Source organism: Anomaloglossus baeobatrachus, chromosome 10 (assembly GCF_048569485.1).
Source record: "Anomaloglossus baeobatrachus isolate aAnoBae1 chromosome 10, aAnoBae1.hap1, whole genome shotgun sequence".
NCBI lineage: Eukaryota > Metazoa > Chordata > Amphibia > Anura > Aromobatidae > Anomaloglossus > Anomaloglossus baeobatrachus.
In genome coordinates, this window is record NC_134362.1 from 157,356,083 (window position 1) to 157,382,391 (window position 26,309).

General features: G+C 50.8%; 1 protein-coding gene across 1 annotated transcript in view; it reads left to right on the top strand.

Moving 5' to 3' along the window:
- BRD7 (bromodomain containing 7) overlaps nucleotides 1–26,309 on the top strand; it is a 161,801-nt gene that overhangs the window by 61,469 nt on the left and 74,023 nt on the right. Inside the window, exons 8-11 of the mRNA XM_075325740.1 lie at nucleotides 13,004–13,127; nucleotides 20,887–20,959; nucleotides 21,448–21,555; nucleotides 22,057–22,192. Coding sequence (XP_075181855.1) covers nucleotides 13,004–13,127; nucleotides 20,887–20,959; nucleotides 21,448–21,555; nucleotides 22,057–22,192 — 441 coding nt within the window. The remainder of the gene's footprint in view (nucleotides 1–13,003; nucleotides 13,128–20,886; nucleotides 20,960–21,447; nucleotides 21,556–22,056; nucleotides 22,193–26,309) is intronic.

Genomic DNA, 26,309 nt, shown 5'->3' on the forward strand with positions numbered 1-26,309 from the left:
GCCAGGCGGCCACCTGGTCGAGTCTGCACACTTTTACCAAGCATTATCAGGTGCATACCTACGCTTCGGCGGATGCCAGCTTAGGTAGACAAGTCCTGCAGGCGGCGGTGGCCCACCTGTAAGAAAGGGCTGCCTGACAGCCCGATCACGAGGTATTCTTTTACCCACCCAGGGACTGCTTTTGGACGTCCCAATTGTCTGGGTCTCCCAATTAGGAGCGAAAAAGAAGAAGGGAATTTTGTTTACTTACCGTAAATTCCTTTTCTTCTAGCTCCAATTGGGAGACCCAGCACCCGCCCTGGTTCTTCTTAGGGTATTTGTTTTTCGGGTGCACATGTTGTTCATGTTGATAAGTTACGTTCTCCGATATTGTTTATCGGATTGAATTTGTTTTTGAAACAGTTATTGGCTTTCCTCCTTCTTGCTTTTGCACTAAAACTGAGGGACCCGTGCTCCCACGGGGGGGTGTATAGCCAGAAGGGGAGGGGCCTTACACTTTTAAGTGTAGTGCTTTGTGCGGCCTCCGGAGGCAGTAGCTATACACCCAATTGTCTGGGTCTCCCAATTGGAGCTAGAAGAAAAGGAATTTACGGTAAGTAAACAAAATTCCCTTCTTTTTTTTTCACTGAACCCTATGCCTTTCTCTAATACGCCCTATCCTCCATATTGAAGACTTTATGGTCGATCAGGTATATTTTTATACTCTGTATGTGACTATAAGTATTGGCGTATCATGCTTTGTATATGGGGATTTGTACACTAGGTTTTGGATTTGACCTTATATATTTATTCAGTAGTGGGGTCTTTTGGTTTCCAGTCTGTTACTGGTTTTAAAGTGGTTTTATCTATGGACACACAAGTAATAAATGTGTTTTGCACCTTACTTTTTGACCCCATCATTGCAATATAAATGTGTATTTCTTTGTCGCTCTATTGGGAGACCCAGACAATTGGGTGTATAGGCTATGCCTCCGGAGGCAGCACAAAGTATTACACTCAAAAGTGTTAAGCCCCTCCCCTTCTGCCTATACACCCCCCGTGCTCCCACGGGCTCCTCAGTTTTTTGCTTTGTGCGAAGGAGGCAGACATGCACAGCACAGCTCCACAGATTGGTCAGCAGCAGCTGCTGACCAGGTCGGATGGAAGAAAAGTGGGCCCATATAGGGCCCCCAGCATGCTCCCTTCTCACCCCACTCTTGTCGGCGGTGTTGTTAAGGTTGAGGTATCCATTGCGGGTACGGAGGCTGGAGCCCACATGCTGCTTTCCTTCCCCATCCCCCTCAGGGCTCTGGGTGAAGTGGGATCCTATCGGTCTCCAGGCACTGAGACCGTGCTTCATCCACAACTCCTGTGGAGACTGCTGGATAGGAGCCGGGTTCCGTTCAGGGACATGGCCCTGCATCTTGAAGGTACTCTGTATCCCTGTAGGGACCGCGCACGGCAACACCTCAGCTTTGCTGGGTGTGCTAGTGCACCGGGGACCGCGGCGCTGACCGGGTCTATATGTGCCATTACACACTCAGCGTCGCTGAGTGTGTTTATATGTAGGGGCTACCGCGCTAACCGCCGCTGCCATGTGAAACTGCGGCGCTTTTACGGCGGCGACGCTTATACTCGAGTCCCCGGCTTTCTTGCGGCCTAGCTTCTTTTTTCCCGCCCTCAGCCCTGACAGGCAGGGGAAGGGCGGGACGCTGCACGGAAGAGAGGGACAAACGAGCAGCATGAGGGCTGGAGCATGCTTTGCATACTCCACTCCCCTCACTGTGCACTGTGTGAGACGCCCACGGCTCCCTCCTCTCGTCAGGACGCCGCAGCCATTTCCTGTCAGCTCCTCCGACGCTGCAGAGGGGGACAAAGTCTGTGAGACCCAGACACGGTCTCTGGTGGCCTCACAACCGCTTTAGGCGGCTGGTAAGCAGCACCTGTGGTGTTAGCCCCATGGTGCTGTAGTGTATGGATACATTCTGTGTTATCACTATATACTTTACACTGTATGAGCTCAGTTCATTATGGCTATTTACCCTTTTGTGTTAATCAGGGAAAACAATAGCATGGCGCCCACAAAGACAGGGGTGCCAAAAAACAGGATTATTATGCTGCCTGCGCCGCTTGTACGACCCAGCTGCCGGCAGGTCCCATTGACCCTCATTGTGTGCAATGTGTGGCCCCTGTGACTCTCTTCTTCAGCCAGAGCATCTGCTAAGAGGGGCCCAGGGGGAGACACCTGTTGACACGGTCCTTAGTGACGGGGATGGAGTTTGCAAAACTCTCTGAGACTATGGCTGAGATACTAGAAGCCTTGCAGTCCAGGCCGGTATCTCAGCAAAGGGACTCTGTTGAATCATTGTTCCCTGGCCCCCCTCAATTGGACCAACAATGTCCTCCCGGGATACATTCCAGGCTGAGGGTTCTGACTTAGACCCCAGCCCCAGACCGACTAAGCGGGCTCGCTTAGAATTTCCCTCGACATCATGTTGTTCAGGGTCTCAGCGGGGGGAATCTCCGGTTGATGATGCGGAGACAGCTGATCAGGATTCTGATCCTGAGGGCGCTCTCAATCGTAATACTCCAGACGGGGACGCCATAGTGAACGATCTTATTGCGTCCATCAATCAAATGCTGGATATTTCTCCCTCAGCTCCTCCGGCGGAGGAGTCAGATTATCAGCAGGAGTAATTCCGCTTCAGGTTCCCCAAGCGTACACCGAGTATGTTTCTAGACCATTCTGATTCCAGAGAGGCAGTCCAGAATCACCATGCTTGTCCAGATAAGCGTTTTTTCTTAGCGCCTTAAGGATACACGTTGTCCTTTTCCACCTGACGTGGTTAAAGGTTGGACTCAGTGTCTCAGAGTGGACCCTCCAATCTCACAGACTGGCGGCTAGATCATTACTTGCAGGATGCCACTGACGGGCAGATGGAGCTCTGGTTGAAATCCATCTATGAAGCTATCGGAGCTTCTTTCTTCAGCGCTCTATTGGGAGACCCAGACGATTGGGGTATAGCTACTGCCCTCCGGAGGCCACACAAAGCACTACACTAAAAAGTGCAAGGCCCCTCCCCTTCTGGCTATACCCCCCCGTGGTATCACGGGTTCTCCAGTTTTCAAGCTTTGTGCGAAGGAGGTCAGACATCCACGCAGGGCTCCACAGATTTTAGTCAGCAGTAGCTGCTGACTATTTCGGATGGAAGAAAAGAGGGCCCATATAGGGCCCCCAGCATGCTCCCTTCTCACCCGTGGATGGTGTTGTAAGGTTGAGGTACCTATTGCTGGTACAGGGGCTGGAGCCCCACATGCTGTTTTCCTTCCACATCCCCTTGTAGGGCTCTGTGGAAGTGGGATCTTGCCGGCCTCTAAGCTCTGACGCCGGGCTCCATCCACAGACCCATAGCACCTGATGGATACGGAGCAGGAGTACAATCAGGGACATGGCCCTGCATCATACAGGTACTCTGTGTCCCCGGCAGGCACAGACACACTCCGGGCTGGCTGGGTGTTGTAGTGCGCCGGGGACCGTAACGTTGGAGTTAGTGTTCCTACAGTTTACTGGGGGACTTTGTGTTGTGGGAACGCAGCGCCGACCCCCACTGGATCGGGCGGCGCTGCTGTGACTTGTGGTGCGCCGGGGACACGCCGACCGCGCTTTTACGGCGGCGGCGTTTATAACTTTAGTCCCCGGCTTTTTGCGGCCTAGCTCCGCTTCGTTCCCGCCCCCACCCTGTCAATCAGGGTAGGGGAGAGACGCTGTTTCGCAGCAGCGACGAGGGCTGGAGCCTGATTTACATGCTCCAGCCCTCTCACTAGGCACAGAGGGAAGCAGGCTTCCCGCTCTTAGCCAGGAACGCCCAGGGCCCGCCCCCCCTCCTCTCCCAGGACGCCGGCAGCCATTACATGCAGTCTGGCTGGAGGAAGGACGCAAGGCTCTGGGAGACCTGGACTAGGGGGCTTTTGGAGACCACACACCCGCTCTTAAGCGGGCGGTAAGCGGCATTTCAGCTGGCCCCTCTAGTGCCTCAGTGTGCATTGGTGTACTGTGTCACCAGATATATATATTTATTTATTTCTTGCACTGTGAGGTCGCTTCCTGGCTGGACCCAGATCGCTCTGAGGAGGCAGCAACATGTCATCCACAAAACGCAAGGCTGCCAAGGCTAGGGCTGTGTACACTGCGTGTGCTGCATGTGGGGCTGCTCTACCAGCAGGTTCCAAAGACCCCCATTGTGTGCAATGCTCAGATCCGGTGCTGCTTCGCCAGCCGGAGTCCGGAGGGGTAGTGACCCAGGCTGAGACGCTTGTAAGTCCTGCCCCGGTGTCAGGGACAGACTTTGCAGTTTTTGCTGATGGAATGTCTGTGACTATGGCAAAAATCCTTGAAACTTTGCAATCCATGACTGGGGCTCAGTCTATGGACACGGCGAGGTCTCTGTCCTCTAATCCCCCTCAGTTGGAATTAATCCAGACTGCAAGGGGGTCCCCGGCTTCCCAGGCTGAGTATTATGACTCAGATGATAGCCCCAGCCACCCTAAGCGAGCTCGCTGGGAAAGACCCTCAACGTCATCACACTGCTCAGGGTCTCAGCGCAATCAGTCGCCCTGTGATGCGTCTGAAGAGAGTGATCAGGAGTCTTATCCTGGAACCCCTCTCAATCTGGATACCCCAGATGGGGACGCCATGGTAAACGAGCTTATCTCAGCCATCAATAGACTGTTGGATATTTCTCCCCCAGCTCCTTCTGCAGAGGAGGCAGCTGCAGAGCAGGAGAAGTTTCGTTTCCTCTATCCCAAGCGTAAATTGAGTGCTTTCTTGGATCACTCTGACTTCAGAGAGTCAATCCAGAAACACGACGCTCATCCAGAAAGACGTTTCTCTAAACGTTCTAAGGATACACGTTTTCCTTTCCCCCCTGATGTGGTAAAGCGCTGGACCCAGTGTCCAAAAGTAGACCCCCCGATTTCCAAACTTGCAGCTAGATCCATAGTTGCAGTGGAGGATGGCGCTTCACTTAAGGATGCCAATGACAGACAGATGGACCTTTGGTTAAAATCTGTCTATGAAGCTATCGGCGCGTCGTTTGCTCCAGCATTCGCAGCCGTATGGGCGCTCCAAGCTATTTCAGCTGGTTTAGCAAAAGTGGATGCTATCATACATCCAGCGGTGCCGCAAGTGGCGTCCCTTACCTCGCAGATGTCTGCGTTTGCGTCTTACGCTATCAATGCGGTCCTAGAATCTACCAGCCGCACCTCAATGGCGTCCGCCAATTCAGTAGTTTTGCGCAGAGCCTTGTGGTTAAAGGACTGGAAAGCAGATGCTGGTTCCAAAAAATGTTTAACCAGCTTGCCTTTATCTAGAGATAGACTGTTTGGCGAGCCATTGGCTGACATCATTAAACAGTCCAAGGGTAAAGACTCTTCCTTACCCCAGCCCAGATCAAGCAAACCTCAGCAGAAAAAATGGCAGCAGAGGTTTCAGTCCTTTCGAGGTTCGGGCAAGACACAATTCTCCTCGTCCAAAGGGACGCAGAGGACGCAAAGAGTCTCAGATTCCTGGCGGGCTCACGCACGCCCCAAGAAAGCAAATGGAGGAACCGCTTCCAAAGCGGCTACCTCATGACTTCCAGCCCCCCCCCTCCGCATCTCCGGTCGGGGGCAGGCTCTCCCGCTTTTCCGACATTTGGATGTCACAGGTCAAAGACCGGTGGGTGACAAACATTTTGTCTCGCGGGTACAGAATCGAGTTCAGTTCTCGTCCTCCAGCTCGGTTCTTCAGAACCTCCCCACATCCAGACCGAGCAGATGCCCTGCTGCAGGCGGTGGACTCCCTAAGAGCGGAAGGAGTAGTGGTTCCTGTACCGCCTCAGGAACAAGGGCGAGGGTTTTACTCCAATCTCTTTGTGGTTCCAAAAAAGGACGGCTCGTTCCGTCCTGTTCTGGATCTAAAGCTGCTCAACAAACATGTGCACGCCAGACGGTTCCGGATGGAAACCCTCCGCTCTGTCGTTGCCTCAATGTCTCAAGGAGACTTCCTTGCCTCAATAGACATCAAAGATGCTTATCTCCACGTGCCAATTGCTACAGAACATCAACGTTTTCTACGTTTTGTGATAGGAAACGACCATCTTCAGTTCGTAGCTCTGCCATTCGGTCTGGCGACAGCCCCCCGGGTCTTCACCAAGGTCATGGCGGCGGTGGTAGCAGTCTTGCACTCTCAGGGACACTCGGTGATCCCTTACCTAGACGATCTACTTGTCAAGGCACCCTCTCAAGAGGCATGCCAACTCAGTCTACATGCTACGCTGGAGACTCTACAGACGTTCGGATGGATCATCAACTTTCCAAAGTCGAATCTGTCACCGTCACAGTCGCTAACGTATCTTGGCATGGAGTTTCATACTCGAGCAGCGAGAGTGAAGCTTCCGCTGAACAAGCAGCGGTCCCTACAGACAGGGGTGCAATCCCTCCTTCAAGGCCAGTCGCACCCCTTACGGCGCCTCATGCACTTCCTCGGGAAGATGGTGGCAGCCATGGAAGCAGTTCCCTTTGCGCAGTTTCATCTGCGCCCACTTCAATGGGACATTCTCCGCCAATGGGACGGGAAGTCAACGTCCCTGGACAGGAAAGTCTCTCTTTCCCAGACGGCCAAGGACTCTCTACAATGGTGGCTCCTTCCCACCTCATTGTCTCAGGGAAGATCCTTCCTGCCCCCATCCTGGGCAGTGGTCACGACAGATGCGAGTCTGTCAGGGTGGGGAGCAGTGTTTCTCCACCACAGGGCCCAGGGGACGTGGACTCCGCAGGAGTCCACCCTTCAGATCAATGTTCTGGAAATCAGGGCAGTGTATCTTGCCCTACTGGCCTTCCAACAGTGGCTGGAAGGAAAGCAGATCCGAATCCAGTCGGACAACTCCACAGCGGTGGCATACATCAACCACCAAGGAGGGACGCGCAGTCGGCAAGCGTTCCAAGAAGTCCGGCGCATTCTAATGTGGGTGGAGGACACAGCATCCACCATATCCGCGGTTCACATCCCAGGCGTAGAAAATTGGGAAGCAGACTTCCTCAGTCGCCAGGGCATGGACGCAGGGGAGTGGTCCCTTCACCCGGACGTGTTTCAGGAAATCTGTCGCCGATGGGGAGTGCCGGACGTCGACCTAATGGCGTCCCGGCACAACAACAAGGTCCCGGCATTCATGGCGAGGTCGCGCGATCAAAGAGCTCTGGCGGCAGACGCATTAGTTCAAGATTGGTCGCAGTTCCGGCTCCCATACGTCTTCCCACCTCTGGCACTCTTGCCCAGAGTGTTACGCAAGATCAGATCCGATTGCAGCCGCGTCATACTCGTCGCCCCAGACTGGCCGAGGAGATCGTGGTATCCGGATCTGTGGCATCTCACGGTCGGTCGACCATGGTCACTGCCAGACCGACCAGACTTACTGTCCCAAGGGCCGTTTTTCCATCAGAATTCTGCGGCCCTGAACCTGACTGTGTGGCCATTGAGTCCTGGATCCTAGCGTCCGCAGGATTATCTCAAGGAGTCGTAGCCACAATGAGACAAGCTAGGAAGTCAACGTCTGCTAAGATCTACCACAGAACGTGGAAGATTTTCTTATCCTGGTGCTCTGCACAGAGAGTATCCCCTTGGCCATTTGCATTGCCCACCTTTCTTTCCTTCCTGCAATCGGGGTTGGAAAAGGGATTGTCGCTCAGCTCCCTTAAAGGGCAAGTCTCGGCACTATCTGTGTTTTTTCAGAAGCGTCTAGCACGTCTTCCTAAGGTGCGCACGTTCCTACAGGGGGTCTGTCATATTGTGCCCCCGTACAAGCGGCCGTTAGATCCATGGGATCTGAACAGAGTACTAGTTGCTCTGCAAAAGCCGCCCTTCGAGCCTCTAAAGGACGTTTCCTTTTCTCGCCTGTCACAGAAAGTGGCGTTTCTTGTTGCGATCACATCGCTTCGGCGAGTGTCTGAGCTGGCAGCTCTGTCATCCAAGGCTCCCTTCCTGGTGTTCCACCAGGACAAGGTAGTGCTGCGCCCCATTCCGGAGTTTCTCCCTAAGGTCGTATCCTCGTTTCATCTTAATCAGGATATATCCTTGCCTTCCTTTTGTCCTCAGCCGGTTCACCGGTATGAGAAAGACTTACGTTTGCTAGATCTGGTGAGAGCACTCAGAATCTATATTTCTCGCACGGCGCCTATCCGCCGTTCAGATGCACTTTTTGTCCTTGTCGCTGGCCAGCGCAAGGGGTCGCAGGCTTCTAAAGCCACCCTGGCTCGATGGATCAAAGAACCAATTCTGGAAGCCTACCGTTCTGCTGGGCTGCCGGTTCCTTCAGGGCTGAAAGCCCACTCAACCAGAGCTGTGGGTGCGTCCTGGGCTTTGCGACACCAGGCTTCGGCTCAACAGGTGTGCCAGGCAGCTACCTGGTCGAGTCTGCACACTTTCACCAAACATTATCAGGTGCATACCTATGCTTCGGCGGATGCCAGCTTAGGTAGAAGAGTCCTGCAGGCGGCAGTGACATCCCCGTAGGGGAGGGCTGTTTTGCAGCTCTAACATGAGGTATCTCTTTACCCACCCAGGGACAGCTTTTGGACGTCCCAATCGTCTGGGTCTCCCAATAGAGCGCTGAAGAAGAAGGGAATTTTGTTACTTACCGTAAATTCCTTTTCTTCTAGCTCTTATTGGGAGACCCAGCACCCGCCCTGTTGTCCTTCGGGATTTTTTTGTTGTTTGCGGGTACACATGTTGTTCATGTTGAACGGTTTTTCAGTTCTCCGACGTTATTCGGAGTTAATTTGTTTAAACCAGTTATTGGCTTCCTCCTTCTTGCTTTGGCACTAAAACTGGAGAACCCGTGATACCACGGGGGGGTATAGCCAGAAGGGGAGGGGCCTTGCACTTTTTAGTGTAGTGCTTTGTGTGGCCTCCGGAGGGCAGTAGCTATACCCCAATCGTCTGGGTCTCCCAATAAGAGCTAGAAGAAAAGGAATTTACGGTAAGTAACAAAATTCCCTTCTTTGTCCCAGCATTCGCAGCCGTATGGGCGCTACAAGCTATCTCAGCAGGTCAAGCGCAAATTGAAGCAGCCACATGCACGGCCGCGCCACAAGTGGCATCCATTACCTCCCAAACCTCGGCAACGCTATTAGTGCTGTCCTGGACTCTGCGAGCTGTACGGCGGTTGCGGCCGCCAATTCGGTGGTACTCCGCAGGGCCTTATGGCTACGGGAATGGAAGGCAGATTCTGCTTCCAAAAAAGCGCTTAACCAGTTTGCCAATTTGTGGCGACAGGTTGTTTGGCGAGCGTCTGGATGAAGTCATCAAACAATCCAAGGGAAAGGATACATCCTTACCCCAGTCCCAACCAAACATATCCCAACAGAGGAGAGGGCAGTCGAGGTTTCGCTCCTCTCGGGGCGCGGGCAGGTCCCAATTCTCCTCGTCCACAAGGTCTCAGAAAGACAAAGGAGCTCTGATGCATGGCGGTCTAAGTCACGTCCTAAACAGACCACCGGGGGCGCCGCTAACAAAGCGGCTTCCTCATGACTTTCGGCCTCCGCTAGTAGCATCCTCGGTCGGTGGCAGGCTCTCCCGCTTTTGCGACACCGGGCTGCCACAAATAAAAGACCGCTGGGTGAGAGTTATTCTGTCTCACGGTTACGAGATAGAGTTTACCTCTCGTCCCCCGACTCGATTCTTCAGGTCATCCCCGCCTCCCGAGCGAGCCGAGGCTCCTCTGCAGGCGCGGCGCACTCTGACGGCTGAAGGAGTGGTGATCCCTGTTCCTCTTCAGCAACAGAGCCACGGTTTTTACTCCAACTTGTTGGTGGTCTCAAAGAAGGACGGGTCTTTCCGCCCGGTCCTGGACCTGAAACTGCTCAACAGACGGGTAAAAACCAGGCGGTTCCGGATGGAATCCCTCCGCTCCGTCATCGCCTCAATGTCCCAAGGAGATTTCCTTGCATCAATCGATATCAAAAATGCTTATCCCCATGTACCGACTGCTCCAGAGCACCAGCGCTTCTTGCGCTTCGCCATAGGACACGAATACCTGCAATTCGTGGCACTGCCGTTCGGCCTGGCAACAGCCCCACGGGTTTTTACCAGGGTTATGGCTACTGTAGTAGCGCTCCTACACTCCCTAGGTCACTCGGTGATCCAGTATTTGGACGATCTGCTGATCAAGGCACCCTCTCTAGAGGCATGCCAACGCAGCCTTGACGCTACCCTGGAGACTCTCCAGGGTTTCGGGTGGATCATCAATTTTCCAAAGTCAAATCTGACACCGGCCCAATCGCTGACATATCTTGGCACGAAGTTTCATACTCTCAGCGATAGTGAAGCTTCCGCTGATCAAACAGCAGTCACTACGGAAAGGGGTACAATCTCTCCTTCAAGGCCAGTCACACCCCGTGAGGCGCCTCACGCACTTCCTGGGGAAGATGGTGACAGCAATGGAGGCAGTCCCTTTCGCGCAATTTCACCTGCGTCCCCTTCAATGGGACATCCTATGCAAATGGGACAGGAAGCCGACGTCCCTCGTCAGGACCGTCTCCCTCTCTCAGACGACCGAAGCTTCCCTTCGGTGGTGGCTTATTCCCAATTCATTAGCGAAGGGGAAATCTTTCCTACCCCCATCCTGGGAAGTAGTCACGACGGACGCGAGTCTGTCAGGGTGGGGAGCGGTTTTTCTCCACCACAGGGCTTAGGGTACGTGGACCCAGCAAGAGTCCTCGCTTCAGATCAATGTTCTGGAAATACGGGCAGTGTATCTTGCCCTGAAAGCTTTCCAGCAGTGGCTGGAAGGCAAGCAGATCAGAATTCAGTCGGACAATTCCACAGTGGTGGCATACATCAGCCACCAAGGCGGCACACGCAGTCGGCAAGCCTCCCAGGAAGTCCGGCGGATTTTGATGTGGGTGGAAGCCACGGCCTCCACCATCTCTGCAGTTCACATTCCAGGCGTGGAAAACTGGGAAGCGGATTATCTCAGTCGCCAGGGCATGGACACAGGGGAATGGTCCCTTCACCCGGGCGTGTTTCAGGAGATCTGTTGCCGCTGGGGGGTGCCGGACGTCGACTTCATGGCGTCCCGGCACAATAACAAGGTACCGACGTTCATGGCACGGTCTCAAGATCCCAGAGCTCTGGCGGCAGACGCCTTAGTTCAGGATTGGTCGCAGTTTCAGCTCCCTTATGTGTTCCTCCGCTGGCACTGTTGCCCAGAGTGTTACGCAAGATCAGGGCCGACTGCCGCCGCGTCATCCTCGTCGCTCCAGACTGGCCGAGGAGGTCGTGGTACCCGGATCTGTGGCATCTCACGGTCGGCCAACCGTGGGCACTACCAGACCGACCAGACTTGCTGTCTCAAGGGCCGTTTTTTCCATCTGAATTCTGCGGCCCTCAACCTGACTGTGTGGCCATTGAGTCCTGGATCCTAGCGTCTTCAGGATTATCTCAAGACGTCATTGCCACTATGAGACAGGCTAGGAAACCAACGTCCGCCAAGATCTACCACAGGACGTGGAAAATTTTCCTGTCGTGGTGCTCTGCTCAGGGTTCTTCTCCCTGGCACTTTGCCTTGCCCATTTTTTCTGTCCTTCCTTCAATCTGGACTGGAAAAGGGTTTGTCGCTCGGCTCCCTTAAGGGACAAGTCTCAGCGCTCTCTGTGGTTTTTCCAGAAGCGCCTAGCCAGACTTCCACAGGTACGCACGTTCCTGCAGGGGGTTGTCACATCGTTCCTCCTTACAAGCTGACGTTAGAACCCTGGATTCTGAACAGGGTGCTGATGGTTCTTTAGAAATCACCATTCGAGACAATGAGAGATATTTCTCTCTCTCACGCCTTTCGCAGAAAGGGTTTTTTCTAGTAGCAGTCACTTCACTTCGGAGAGTGTCTGAGCTAGCAGCGCTGTCATGCAGAGCCCCTTTCCTGGTTGTTCACCAGGACAAGGTGGTTCTGCGTCCGGTTCCGGACTTTCTCTCTAAGGTGGTATCCCCCTTTTCATCTCAATCAGGATATCTCCTTACCTTCTTTTTGTCCTCATCCAGTTCATCAATGTGAAAAGGATTTGCACTTGTTAGATCTGGTGAGAGCACTCAGACTCTACATTTCTCGTACGGCGCCCCTGCGCCGCTCGGATGCACTCTTTGTCCTTGTCGCTGGCCAGCGTAAAGGGTCACAGGCTTCCAAATCATCCTTGACTCGGTGGATCAAGGAGCCAATTCTCGAAGTCCACCGTTCGGCTGGGCTTCCGGTTCCCTCAGGGCTGAAGGCCCATTCTACCAGAGCCGTGGGTGCGTCCTGGGCTTTGAGACACCAGGATACGGCTCAGCAGGTGTGTCAGGCGGCTACCTGGTCGAGCCTGCACACTTTCACGAAACATTATCAGTTGCATACCTATGCTTCGGCGGATGCCAGCCTAGGTAGACGAGTCCTTCAGGCGGCGATTGCGCACCTGTAGGAAGAGGCCGTTCTACGGCTCTTACGCGGTATTATTTTACCCACCCAGGGATTGCTTTTGGATATCCCAATTGTCTGGGTCTCCCAATAGAGCGACAAAGAAGGGAATTTTGTTTACTTACCGTAAATTCCTTTTCTTCTAGCTCTAATTGGGAGACCCAGCGCCCGCCCCTGTTTTTTTGTGTACACATGTCGTTCATGTTGAATGGTTTCAGTTCTCCGATATTCCTTCGGATCGAAGTTACTTTAAACCAGTTTATAATTCTTTTTCCTCCTTCTTGCTTTTGCACCAAAACTGAGGAGCCCGTGGGAGCACGGGGGGTGTATAGGCAGAAGGGGAGGGGCTTAACACTTTTGAGTGTAATACTTTGTGCTGCCTCCGGAGGCATAGCCTATACACCCAATTGTCTGGGTCTCCCAATTAGAGCTAGAAGAAAAGGAATTTACGGTAAGTAAACAAAATTCCCTTCATTTCTAATTGGTTACTCTGTGCCTTTACTTATCTAATTTATTTTAAGCAATCTTTTATTTCATTTGTACAGAAAAGATAAAGAGCAGCAGGAGGACAAACAAAATGACGGGAACGCAGAAAAGGATCAGGAGCAGATTGACCAAATCATCAGAGACTCTTTAGGCAAATTATCAAAGAGATCGATCACTAGTCAGGTAAGGTGAGAATAGTCTGAGCTGTGCACATACTCGCCTGCACCTCCCATATAAAGCGTCTTCCTCAACATGCAGTGTCACATTTCATAATGCACCTATACTTGTAGAAATCAGTTCCCTAATAAAAGTACTATGAGCGGATGTCACACGGGGGAGAAAGTACAGTCACCCTTACACATCATTTTCCAATACTCCAGAGCTGTATTCACTGTTCTGCTGCTTACTATTCGAAGCAGAACATAGGATAGGCAGACACCCATTTACGGTTTGACACCCCCACATGGCATAATTGATGTAAATGATCAGGAAGTCTTGCAATGTCAAGCTGTACAGGGTGGACAGTCTCACTTGATACCATGGCATCATCACTGTGGGATGTATGCAAATTGGTTTTACTCTGTCAATGAACATAAATGAAACTTAAAGGGTATCAATCACCAGGATTTTCCTATATAACCTAAAGCCAGTGCTGTACTGGCACTTATCAGGCTGATTCTATACATACCTTTAGTTGTCAGCTCGGATGTATAGGTTTTGAAACACAAGAAAGTAAAGTTTCTAAAATGAGCAGCTTTTTGATTGACAGCAGCTGCCAATCAGCTGATAGCTGGAGTGGCTTTTCATAGTGATTCCCACTCTCTGTCTATCGATCCTCCCCTGTTGTTTATGCTAATTCTATTATAGAATTGTTTTACTAACTGACTAGAAGGACCTGTGCTGATGTCATACCCATGTGACCAGAAGGGGTGGGGCCTCAGCCAACAGAAAAATGTTTTCTGATATCAGCTATGTGGGCTGAGGTCTCGCCCCTTCTGGTCACATGGGTATGACATCACAGGTCCTTCTAGTCAGTTAGTAAAACAATTCTATACTAGAATTAGCATAAATAACCAGGGGAGGACGGACAGGCGGTGGGTGGGAATCGCTATGAAAACCCACCCCAGCTATCAGCTGATCGGCAGCTGCTGTCATTCAAAAAGCTGCTCATTTTACAAACTTTACTTGTGTTTCAAAACCTGTACACCCTAGCTGACAACTATAGGTATGTATAGAATCAGCCTGATAGTGCCAGTATAGCACTGGCTTTAGGTTATATAGGAAAATCCTGGTGATTGGTGCGCTTTAAAGGGGATTTCCCATGAACAAAGTTAATTTCTTCATCGTTCCTTATGGGAGACCCAGACCATGGGTGTATAGCTTCTGCCTCCGGAGGACACACAAAGTACTACACTAAAAGTGTAGCTCCTCCCTCCGAGCATATACACCTCCTGGATGACAAATCTAACCAGTTCAATGCTTTGTGTTCAGGAGGTCACACACACACATGCATCCTCTGAATTTTGATTTCAAAGATTTGGAAGAAAAGCGGGTCCAGCTGGACTCCCGGCATGTCCCTTCTCACCCCACTGTGTCGGCGGTGCTGTTAAGGTTGACTTTACAAGGCTGGAGCCTTCACATGCCGCGCTCCTTCACCATCCCCTGAGGCTCTGGCTTGAAGTGGGAGCCATCACGGTTCTCACTGCTTTGCAGGAGACCGGTCTCCATCCGCAGCCCTTTCAGGATCCTGCCGGACGGAGCGCTCACCCCCCAGGGACCTGGCACCTGCGTCTCACAAGCTAAGTACTGAGACGTTATTACCACAGAAAGTGGTCTTTCCAGGGGTCCTTTGTACTTTATATATTGGGGAGAGTGTGTTATATGACTGTGTTAATATTTCCGGCCGGTTCTCCGGTTTTCACTGGAGAACCGCGCCGATGGTGCCTGCACGCTGGCCGCATGTTTAAATCTAGGCCCCGGCTTCGCCTGAGGCCTAGTTTCGATTTCACTGCCCCTGCATGTCAGTCATGCAGAGGGACAGTGCGGCTCCGCCCAGCGGCTGTTCAGCACAGGGAACGGACACTCCTCACTGAGGAAAGATTCCCTCCCCTGTATACCTCATTTGCCCGCTCTCAGAGTAGGCCCCGCCCCCTCTCCTCGCTCCGGCGCCATTTTATCAGCGTTCTCAATGTCTGCATAGCCACATTGTGACAAATGGGGGCCTGGGCTGGGGTATCTGGAGGGCACAGAGATGTCTCTATGTTAAACGGTCTGGCAAGCCACAACCTCCGGTTGTGCAGCTGCTTATATACTCTGTTTATATACCCTGCTGAGGGTCATTCTGGACAGTGCCCCCACTTCTGCAGCATGTCTCACATCAGAGCAAGGCTGCAAGGCTGTTCTTAATATGCATGTAGACTCGTACTGCCTGTACCGAGCACATAAACACAGTGGTCCCTCAGCCTGGAAGCTCATCAGTGGTCCCTCCAGCTGCTCTGGCTCCGGTGGCTGAACCCCCGGTTTGGGTAGAATCCCTCTCTCCAGGGGACAGCTGTCCCGGACTCTGCTGAGCATGCATCAGCCCCCTTCTCAGGGCGCTTCTGCTGCTACGGCTCGCTCAGCAAAGCTCACAGAGGACTCTTCATCTCAGACCCCGTCCTCCTAAAATGGAGACGCAGGGTCCCCTGTCCTTCCTCGTCCCGCAGCTCTGATTCACGAGCTGACTCGCAGGACGAGGAGGATGTCTTTACTAGGGGCTCGGACGCTACTTCATGTACCCCATTGATCTGTCCGAAGGTGACGCAGATGCTAATGATTTGATTGCGTCCATTATATTTGTACTGGACCTCAATCCGCCTGTATCAGGGGAGCATCCCCCTCTGGCAGAAAGGCATCAGTATACCTTAAGAGAACAAGGAGTGTGTTCCTTAACCACTCCAGTTTTTCAGCCCACTGTGACCAAGCCCAGAGCCTGTCCTGACAGACGCTCCCAAAGCGTGGTTCTGATGACTGTTTCCCCCTTCCACCAGTGGTGGTCAAGGAGTGGGCTCATTCACCAAGGGTGGACCCTCCGGTGTCTAGACTTTCAGCCCGGATAGTTGTATCAGTGGCTGACGGCACCTCTCTAAGGATCCCACTGTCCGCCAGGTTGACCTTCTGGCCAAATCTATATATGAGGCAGTAGGGGCCTCGTTCTCCCCATCTTTTGCAGCAGTGCAGGCTCTCAAAGCCATCTCTGCTTCTCTGGAGGAGATGCATTCCCTCACCAGGGACTTTATGCCCGAAATGGTTGCCTTATCTTCCAGGCTTCAGTCTTTTCATCCTATGCCATGTCTGCCATGCTGGAGACTGCCACCGCACTACGGTGGCCTCGGCTACTTCCCTCGCTATCCGCAGGCTCCTGTGGCTTCGAGAGTGGAAGGCAGATGCTTCTTAAGAAGTTCCTTGCTGGGCTCCCTTTTGCTGGGACCAGTCTATTCGGTGAACTGGATGAAATTATTAAGGAAGCTTTTGGCAGGAAGAGTACTTCCATGCCACAAACCCAGGAAACCTGTCCAGGGCAGGAACCAGTCGAGGTTTCGTTCCTTTCGTTCCTCTAACTGGTCGTCCTCTAAGCCCTCGGCCTCGTCCACTAACTCAGCCAAGGTCCATAAACCAACTGGCGCATGAAGCCGCGTCCTCAGAAGTCCGCAGGAGCTGCTGCCACCAAGGCAGCCTCCTCTTGATTATCTGGCCGCGCCAGCAACGTCCTTGGTCGGTGGCAGGCTCTCCCACTTGGGCGACGTGTGGTTTCAACACGTCTTCGATCAGTGGGTGTGGGTTACCATCTCCCACGGCTGCAGAATAGAATTCTATACAGCCCGCCAAACAGAAGGTCGTGGCATTCTTGCAGGCCTGTGGAGTAATTGTACCAGTTCCCGACTGGGAACGGTCCTGAGATTTCTACTCAAATCTCTTCCTAGTCCCCGAAGAGGACGGTGCCTTCCGACCTGGATCTCAAGCTTCTCAACAAGCATGTTCAGGTGCGGCATTTTTGCATGGAATCTCTGCGATCAGTCAATGACCCAAGGAGATTTCTTAGCATCCATTGACATCAGAGATGTCTATCTGCATGTGCCAATCGCAGTTTCACACCAGCGTTGGCTACGTTTTGTAATCGGAGAGGAGCATTTCCAATTCGTGGCTCTCCCCTTCGGGTTAGCCACGGCCCCTTGTGTATTCACCAAGGTCATAGCAGCAGTGGTTGCGGTTCTGCACCTCCAGGGGTTGGCAGTGATTCCTTACCTGGACGACCTTCTAGTCAAGGCTTCATCCAGTGCAGACTGTCAGCGGAGTGTCTCGCTCACTCTCGCCACGCTTGCAAGTCCACTCTGACCCCGACCCAGGAACTTACGTACCTAGGGATGCAATTCGAGACTCTGCCGGCACTTGTGAAGCTGCCCTTAGTCAAACAGCAGTCCCTTCATCTGGCGGTTCGCTCTCTGCTGAGGCTCCGCCGTCATTCCATCAGGCACCTCATGTAGGTGCTGGGTCAGATGGTGGCGTCAATGGAAGCGGTTCCCTTTGCCAGTTCCATCTGCGTCCCCTGCAGCTGGACATTCTCCGCTGTTGGGACAAGCGGACCTCTTCCTTGCACAGGCTGGTGGCTCTGTCGCCACAGACCAGGAGCTCTCTTTAGTGGTGGCTTCGGCCCCGCTCTCTCTGTCCCAGGGACGCTCTTTTCTGGCCCAGTCATGGGTTATTCTCACCACGGATGTCAGTCTATCCGGCTGGGGAGCAGTGTTTCTCCACCACCGAGCACAGGGCACTTGGACTCCGTCCGAATCAGCCCTCTCGATCAATGTGCTGGAAATCAGAGCTGTGCTCCTAGCTCTCGTAGCCTTTCACCGCCTGTCGGCGGGCAAGCACATTCGAGTCCAGTCAGACAACGCGACAGCAGTTGCCTACATCAATCACCAGGGCGGGACTCGCAGCGCCTAGCCCTGTTGGAAATTCAACGCATCCTTCAGTGGACGGAAGACTCCAAGTCCACCATATCCGCAGTCCACATCCCAGGCGTAGAAAACTGGGAGGCAGATTATCTCAGCCGTCAAACCGTGGACAGTGGCGAGTGGGCCCTGCATCCGGCAGTGTTCCGGTCAATCTGCCGCAGGTGGGGCACGCCGGAAGTGGATCTAATGGCATCCCGGCACAACAACAAGGTCCCGGTGTACGTGGCTCGCTCCCACGATCCTCAGGCCTTGGCGGCGGACGTGCTGGTTCAGGATTGGTCCCAGTTCCGTCTGGCCTACGTGTTTCCCCCTCTAGCTCTCTTGCCCAGAGTCCTGCGCAGGATCAGAATGGAGGGCCGTCGGGTCGTACTCATCGCCCCAGACTGGCCCAGGCGAGCTTGGTTCCCAGACCTGCTCCGTCTGTCCGTAGAGGTGCCGTGGCAACTCTCGGACCGCCCAGACCTTCTCTCACAGGGTCCGTTTTCCGCCAGAATTCTGCGGCTCTCAGATTGACGGCGTGGCTCTTGAGCCTTGGATCCTTACGGCTTCAGGCATTCCTTCCGAAGTCATCTCCACTATGACTCAGGCTCGGAAGTCTTCCTCGGCCAGGATTTACCACAGGACTTGGAGAATTTTCCTGTCCTGGTGTCGCTCTTCCGGCCATGCTCCTTGGCCGTTTTCCTTGCCGACCATCCTGTCCTTTCTACAGTCCGGTCTGCAGCTAGGACTGTCCCTCAATTCCCTCAAGGGACAGGTCTCGGCTCTGTCAGTGTTGTTCCAGCGGCGTATCGCCCGACTGGCCCAGGTGCGCACCTTCATGCAGGGCGCATCTCACATCATTCCGCCTTACCGGCAGCCTCTGGATCCCTGGGACCTTAATCTGGTCCTCACGGCCTTACAGAAACCCCCCTTTGAGCCTCTTAGGGAGGTTTCGTTGTTTCGTCTTTCACAGAAGGTGGTCTTTCTGGTGGCCATAACTTCTCTCAGGAGAGTCTCTGATTTGACTGTGCTCTCTTCGGAGTCACCCTTTTTGTTTTTTTCACCAAGACAAGGTGGTTCTCCGTCCGACTCCGGGCTTTCTCCCTAAGGTGGTGTCTCCTCTCCACCTTAACCAGGACATTTCATTGCCTTCCCTTTTGTCCGGCCCCTGTGCATCGCTTTGAGAAAGCGTTGCATACTTTGGATTTGGTGCGGGCGCTCCGGATCTATGTGTCACGCACCGCCGCTCTTAGGCGGTGCACCTCTCTTTTTGTGCTAACCACGGGTCAGCGCAAGGGTCTCTCGGCTTCTACACCGACCTTAGCTCGTTGGATTAGGTCGGCCATATCCGATGCCTACCAATGTTCTCAGGTGCCCCCACCGCCAGGGATTAAGGCGCATTCGACCAGAGCTGTCGGTGCCTCCTGGGCTTTCAGGCACCAGGCTACGGCTCAGCAGGTTTGTCAGGCTGCCAATTGGTCTAGTCTGCACATCTTTTCGAAGCACTACCAAGTGCATGCTCATGCTTCGGCAGATGCGAGCTTGGGCAGACGCATCCTTCAGGCGGCTGTCGCCCATTTGTGAAGTTAGGTTTTACCTACTTCTCAGTTCTGTTTATTTCCCACCCATGGACTGCTTTGAGACGTCCCATGGTCTGGGTCTCCCATAAGGAACGATGAAGAAAAAGAGAATTTTGTTACTTACCGTAAATTCTTTTTCTTATAGTTCCAACATGGGAGACCCAGCACCCTCCCTGTTGCCTGTTGGCAGTTTCTTGTTCCGTGTGTTTTCACCGGCTGTTGTTGTAGACAGAGGTTCCGGTTATTCCGGGTTTTACTCTATCTCTACTTATGGGTGGATGTCCTCCTTCAGCTTTTGCACTAAACTGGTTAGATTTGTCATCCAGGAGGTGTATATGCTCGGAGGGAGGAGCTACATTTTTAGTGTAGTACTTTGTGTGTCCTCCGGAGGCAGAAGCTATACACCCATGGTCTGGGTCTCCCATGTCGGAACTATAAGAAAAAGAATTTACGGTAAGTAACAAAATTCTCTTTTTTAATCCAATAGATCTTATAATAATACCTTCAACAACTGGGGGGGAAAAAAAAAAAATTCCTAGGCCGATATAATTTTTATATGTGTCCCTGCTGTGTAAAATGGCCGTGTCTGATCATACCACATCTCCTGGGCAGGGGAGGAAGTAAAAAAGTATACAGATATTACAGCAAGGGTTCACAGCTGATTCTTTCTGTGAGGTTAAACCTTTTTTCTGCCTGTTTTTTAACAAATATTTTAACTCAAATAATTATTTGCAATCCCATGCTGTAATGCTTGTATACTTTTTTACTACTTCCCCTGCCCAGGACATATTACATAGTTACTTAGGTTGAAAAAAGACCTAGGTCCATTTAGTTCACCCTTCCTCCACCAAGTATACATTTTGTTATTAAGCCATTTATAACCGACAATGTTGTGTGTACTGAGGAAATCATCCAGCCCTTTTTTTTTTAAAAAGCAGTTATAGTATTTACCATTACTACCTCTTGCGGTAGGGCATTCCACAGTCTGACTGCTCTAACTGTAAAGAACCCTTTCCTATTTAGCTGCCGGAATCTCTTTTCTTCCAGTTTACATATAGATTGCATATTTTCAGGAGCCTGTCCCAGGTAACACAGGGTTATGTTGTCGACATCTTTGATTTTTAGGATCACAAAAAAGATGTGATCACCCTGCTCTCTACCATATTTACATCAAGCGTTCTTATGCACGTTAGGCCATATAATGGCCTTTAGTGGAAAAGTGACCCATGTCCATTAGCTCAGTAAGATATGCTCTATTGATATTGCCGCGTAGATCTTGTTGCTACACCCCATCCTTTAAAAGATCTTTTTGATTTTTTTTTGTTTTTTTTTTTTTTACTACAAATTAAAACTGTAAGTAACACAAACTGCCTAACATTAATTCTTCTACAGTTTGAGTTTGAGAGAAGGAAAGCAGATGGGACTACAACCCTGGCCCTGCTCAATCCCGCGGAAACTGCATTAGGTATGTTACCCTATGGCCAAATACATGGAAATGTTTTCACCTGATCAGCAGGTAAAAATAATCCTCTCCAGACATGTGCACTAAAGAACACTAAGCACTTCAGAGGAGTATCCCAAAGTCATCTGGACCAATGTATCACCTCTATCATGCCCCATCCTTTCCTTCTCAAGGAAGATGCGCCTCCAGCAGAGGTCTAGCTGCAGATTTTCACCTTCTACCCTTTGAGAATGCATGTGCACTCGAGCGCTACAGTGTATGTGGGTGTCATGGAGCATAGCTGTATAGAGGCTATGCTCAGTATAGACCCAGCAATACCATAAAATATACTAAATGGTCAAACAGATTAGTGTGTTCAGAAAATGGTGCGTTTGAAGCGTTTCATTGATTGCTGTATGGAGCTGATGCTACACGGTGGATCCTTAATGATGTTTATGGAGAGTGTGTGTGGATGAAACGTCGGAAGTCAATTCTTTCTGCTTCTTCTGTAGAATCCGGTCATGGCTCTGCGATCCTGGGGTCTACAGCCGGGCGACTGCAGTCAGGAGTGAACTCACTGCAAGGCTTCAAGGAAGACAAACGCAACAAAGTCACTCCAAGTAAGAGCGCAACTCCGCCGGGATATAGGATGCACAATCTTATATTATTTTAAATCCCTTTGTTATTGGAGTGACTTTATTTCCTGCTTAGTTTTGATTTTCTCGCACTTCTTTCTCGTTGCAATCAGGACGTATTTCCTAAGACACGTGTAGAATAGTTTTTATATATTTAAGTTTTATTTGCAATAGGAGACAGAATAAGTATCTGATTAGTTAATGGTACAAAACGATTTATTTTTTCTTTCTACGTATTGTAACTGCTGCTTATTGCGTCCGATTTGGCAAACTTCAGGCTGCTATATTATAGGCACAAAGTTTCACTTAAATGGACATAAATCCTTACTTGAGATTTGAGCTTTACAGGTCTATTACGGTGGTATAAGTGTTCTTATAATAAAACAACTTGCAACGTTATTTTTAAAAGGTTGATTAGATATTCTTTTCATTGGCTGTACTAAAATGCACAAATTGTGAATAAAAAATTCTGTGATTTATCTCTAGTTTTATACTTGAATTATGGACCATTCACCTCCTACGCTCCCTCTTATGACTCCACATTTGCAAACATCAGTAAGGACGACTCTGACCTTGTATACACAACATATGGAGAAGAACCCAATCTTCAAGGCACCTTCAGGTATGGTATAGTGTTTCATTTGTTTTGGGGTTTTTTTGGTTTTTTTTTTTTTTTTTTTTTCATGAATATCTCCTGCTAGATAGCTGTTAGATTCCAAAAGTTACAAGACGACCATAGATTGAAGGAATGATTCTCAACAGGTGAGGAAAAAAATAAGAGCATAAGATTAAAAAAAAAATGGTGAACGAGAAGGCTTAACCCCTTCTCGATGTATGACGTTCATGTACATCATACGTCATGTCACTGTCTTTGATGCTGGCTCGGATACTCTCCACGTTAAGGATCAGTCCACCACCAGAAGATTTCAATCTGCACCACTGACAGCAATACATCCATGTTTGTCCACACTAAAGTAAAGATCTACCTGCCAGGTAAAGTAGCTGCCATTCTAACACTTTCCCTCCTCTTAAAAATCAAAGGTCCTCCCTCTTCCCCTGTTTTGGAGCAGTTGGTCTCTGTCTGTAGTCCATTCTGCTCATTGATGGGGTGCGTCTTTATAAAGCTACCATCTTGCCTCCATCTCATGCATGGTTTTACACGGCCTGTTGAATGAAAAGAGGGACACCTTTTCCCAGCTCTCCGCCTTGCAGTGAGCTCTGATTTACACCTTAGTTGAAAAATACCTGTACAATGTGGTCTAAACATTTCCACTGGGGCCTCTCTTTGGGATCCCCGGATTTTGTGACATCTCATGCCCTCTATATATCTGAGATTTCTCTTTTGGTCGGTACTCCTTGAGGCTAGGAGCAGCAGTCACTCCGCTGCAGTTCTTCACTATTGTTAAGTGCTTTGGAATATGTTGGCGCTATATTATTACTTATTTTAAACCCCCATTAATTCCAGGGTGTTGCATATAACCTATATAACATACAGTAAATAGACTGTTCTAGAGGAGGAGAAGACCCTGTACAAGGTAATTGTCTTTCCTCCACCCGTAATTAATGTACTCTGGTCATTTCTAAGGTCTTTGAAAGTCATGTGTCAGTTCTTTGTATTGACCACACATGTACTTATACATATTGTTAAGGGTTCTTTACAGTTAGAGCAGTCAGACTGTGTAATGCTCTACCACAGGAGATAGTAATGGCAGACAGTATAACAACTTTTAAAGAAGGTCTGGATTTTTTCCTCACAAAAAAGGCATTGTGGGTTATAAATAATCTAGCAATAGAGAATGTATAACTGGTGAAGAAAGGACAGGGTCAGGTGGGTAGTCTGAAGGACAGGGTCAAGTGTTCCCCTGAGGCGGCAGACTTGTAGTATAGGGCAAAGTGAGATGTTATTTTCCATGATAGATTTGGTGGGGGTTTTAGTGGGATGGAGGAAAGACGAGTTTTGTTTTGTCCACATTAAGTTTTAGGAAGCAAGAGGACAAGAAGAATATGGCAGACATTCTGGGATTCTGGACAGCAGAGAGATTATTTCCGAGTCTGAGAGAAGATCTGAGTGTCATCAGTATACAGGTGGTACCGGAAGCCATGGAATATGGCGTTGTCCCAAGCCAAAGGTATAGCTGGAGAAAAGTGGGGGTCACAACATAGGGCATTACAAGATACCAACAGGGAGGGTGGAATGAGTAGGTAGTATGGGAGTGAAAGATGCTAAAGTGAGGTATGAGGCTATCCAGGAGAGGGCAAGTACTTCAACGTCAAGGGTAGAGAGAATGTGTAGTAGGAGGAAATGGTCATCTGTGTCGAAGACAGTGAAGTACAGGGTAATGTAGAAGGCAGAGGATAGGTCTAGAAAAAAGACAACAAGGTAATACAGAAAGTAAAGGACAAGTCTAGAAGGGGGAGCAGAGCATACTATAGAAGGCAGAGGACAGATCTAGGAGGAGGAGCAAAGAGTAATGTGGAAGGTAGAGGACAGGTCTAGGAGGAGGAGCACAGAGTAATGTAGAAGGCAGAGGACCGGTCTAGGAAGAATACAACAGGGTAATACAGAAGGCAGAGGACAGGTCTAGGAGGAGGAGCACTATAGAAGGCAGAGGACAGGTCTAGAAGGAGCACAGAGTAATACAGAAGCAGAGGACAGGACTGGGAGGAGTGGCACAGAGTAATGTAGAAGGCAAAGGACAGGTCTAGGAGGAGGAGCACAGAGTAATACAGAAAGCAGAGGACAGGACTGGGAGGAGGGGCACAGAGTAATGTAGAAGGCAAAGGACAGGTCTAGGAGGAGGAGCACAGAGTAATGTAGAAGGCAGAGGATAGGTCTAGGAGGAGGAGCACAGAGTAATGTAGAAGGCAGAGGACAGGTCTATGAGGAGGAGCACAGTAATGTAGAAGGCAGAGGACAGGTCTAGGAGGAGGAGCACAGAATAATGTAGAAGGCAGAGGACAGGACTGGGAGGAGGGGCACAGAGTAATGTAGAAGGCAAAGGACAGGTCTAGGAGGAGGAGCACAGAGTAATGTAGAAGGCAGAGGACAGAACTAGGAGGAGGAGCACAGAGTAATGTAGAAGGCAGAGGACAGGTCTAGGAAGAATACAACAGGGTAATACAGAAGGCAGAGGACAGGTCTAGGAGGAGGAGCACTATAGAAGGCAGAGGACAGGTCTAGAAGGAGCACAGAGTAATGTAGAAGGCAGAGGACAGGTCTAGGAGGAGGAGCACAGAATAATGTAGAAGGCAGAGGACAGAACTAGGAGGAGGAGCACAGAGTAATGTAGAAGGCAGAGGGCAGGTCTAGGAGGAGGAGCACAGAATAATGTAGAAGGCAGAGGACAGGACTAGGAGGAGGAGCACAGAGTAATGTAGAAGGCAGAGGACAGAACCAGGAGGAGGAGCACAGAGTAATGTAGAAAGCAGAGGACAGGTATAGGAGGAGGAGCACAGAGTAATGTAGAAGGCAGAGGACAGGTCTAGGAGGAGGAGCACAGAGTAATGTAGGAGGCAGAGGACAGGTCTAGGAGAAGGAGCACAGAGTAATGTAGAAGGCAGAGGACAGGTCTAGTAGGAGGAGCACTATAGAAGGCAGAGGACAGGTCTAGAAGGAGCACAGAGTAATGTAGAAGGCAGAGGACAGGTCTATGAGGAGGAGCACAGAGTAATGTAGAAGGCAGAGGACAGGTCTATGAGGAGGAGCACAGAGTAATGTAGGAGGCAGAGGACAGGTCTAGGAGGAGGAGCACAGAGTAATGTAGATGGCAGAGGACAGGTCTAGTAGGAGGAGCACTATAGAAGGCAGATGACAGGTCTAGAAGGAGCACAGAGTAATGTAGAAGGCAGAGGACAGGTCTAGGAGGAGGAGCACAGTAATGTAGAAGGCAGAGGACAGGTCTAGGAGGAGGAACACAGTAATGTAGAAGGCAGAGGACAGGTCTAGGAAGAATACAACAGGGTAATACAGAAGGCAGAGGACAGGTCTAGGAGGAGGAGCACTATAGAAGGCAGAGGACAGGTCTAGAAGGAGCACAGAGTAATGTAGAAGCCAAAGGACAGGTCTAGGAGGAGGAGCACAGAGTAATATAGAAGGCAGAGGACAGGTCTAGGAGGAGGAGCACAGAGTAATGTAGAAGGCAGAGGACAGGTCTATGAGGAGGAGCACAGAGTAATGTAGAAGGCAGAGGACAGGTCTAGGAGGAGGAGCACAGAGTAATGTAGAAGGCAGAGGACAGGTCTAGTAGGAGGAGCACAGAGTAATGTAGGAGGCAGAGGACAGGTCTAGGAGGAGGAGCACAGAGTAATGTAGAAGGCAGAGGACAGGTCTAGGAGGAGGAGCACAGAGTAATGTAGAAGGCAGAGGACAGGACTAGGAGGAGGAGCACAGAGTAATGTAGAAGGCAGAGGACAGGTCTAGGAGGAGGAGCACAGAGTAATGTAGAAGGCAGAGGACAGGTCTAGGAGGAGGAGCACAGAGTAATGTAGAAGGCAGAGGACAGGTCTAGGAGGAGCACAGAGTAATGTAGAAGGCAGAGGACAGGTCTAGGAAGAATACAACAGGGTAATACAGAAGGCAGAGGACAGGTCTAGGAGGAGGAGTACTATAGAAGGCAGAGGACAGGTCTAGAAGGAGCACAGAGTAATGTAGAAGGCAAAGGACAGGTCTAGGAGGAGGAGCACAGAGTAATATAGAAGGCAGAGGACAGGTCTAGGAGGAGGAGCACAGAGTAATGTAG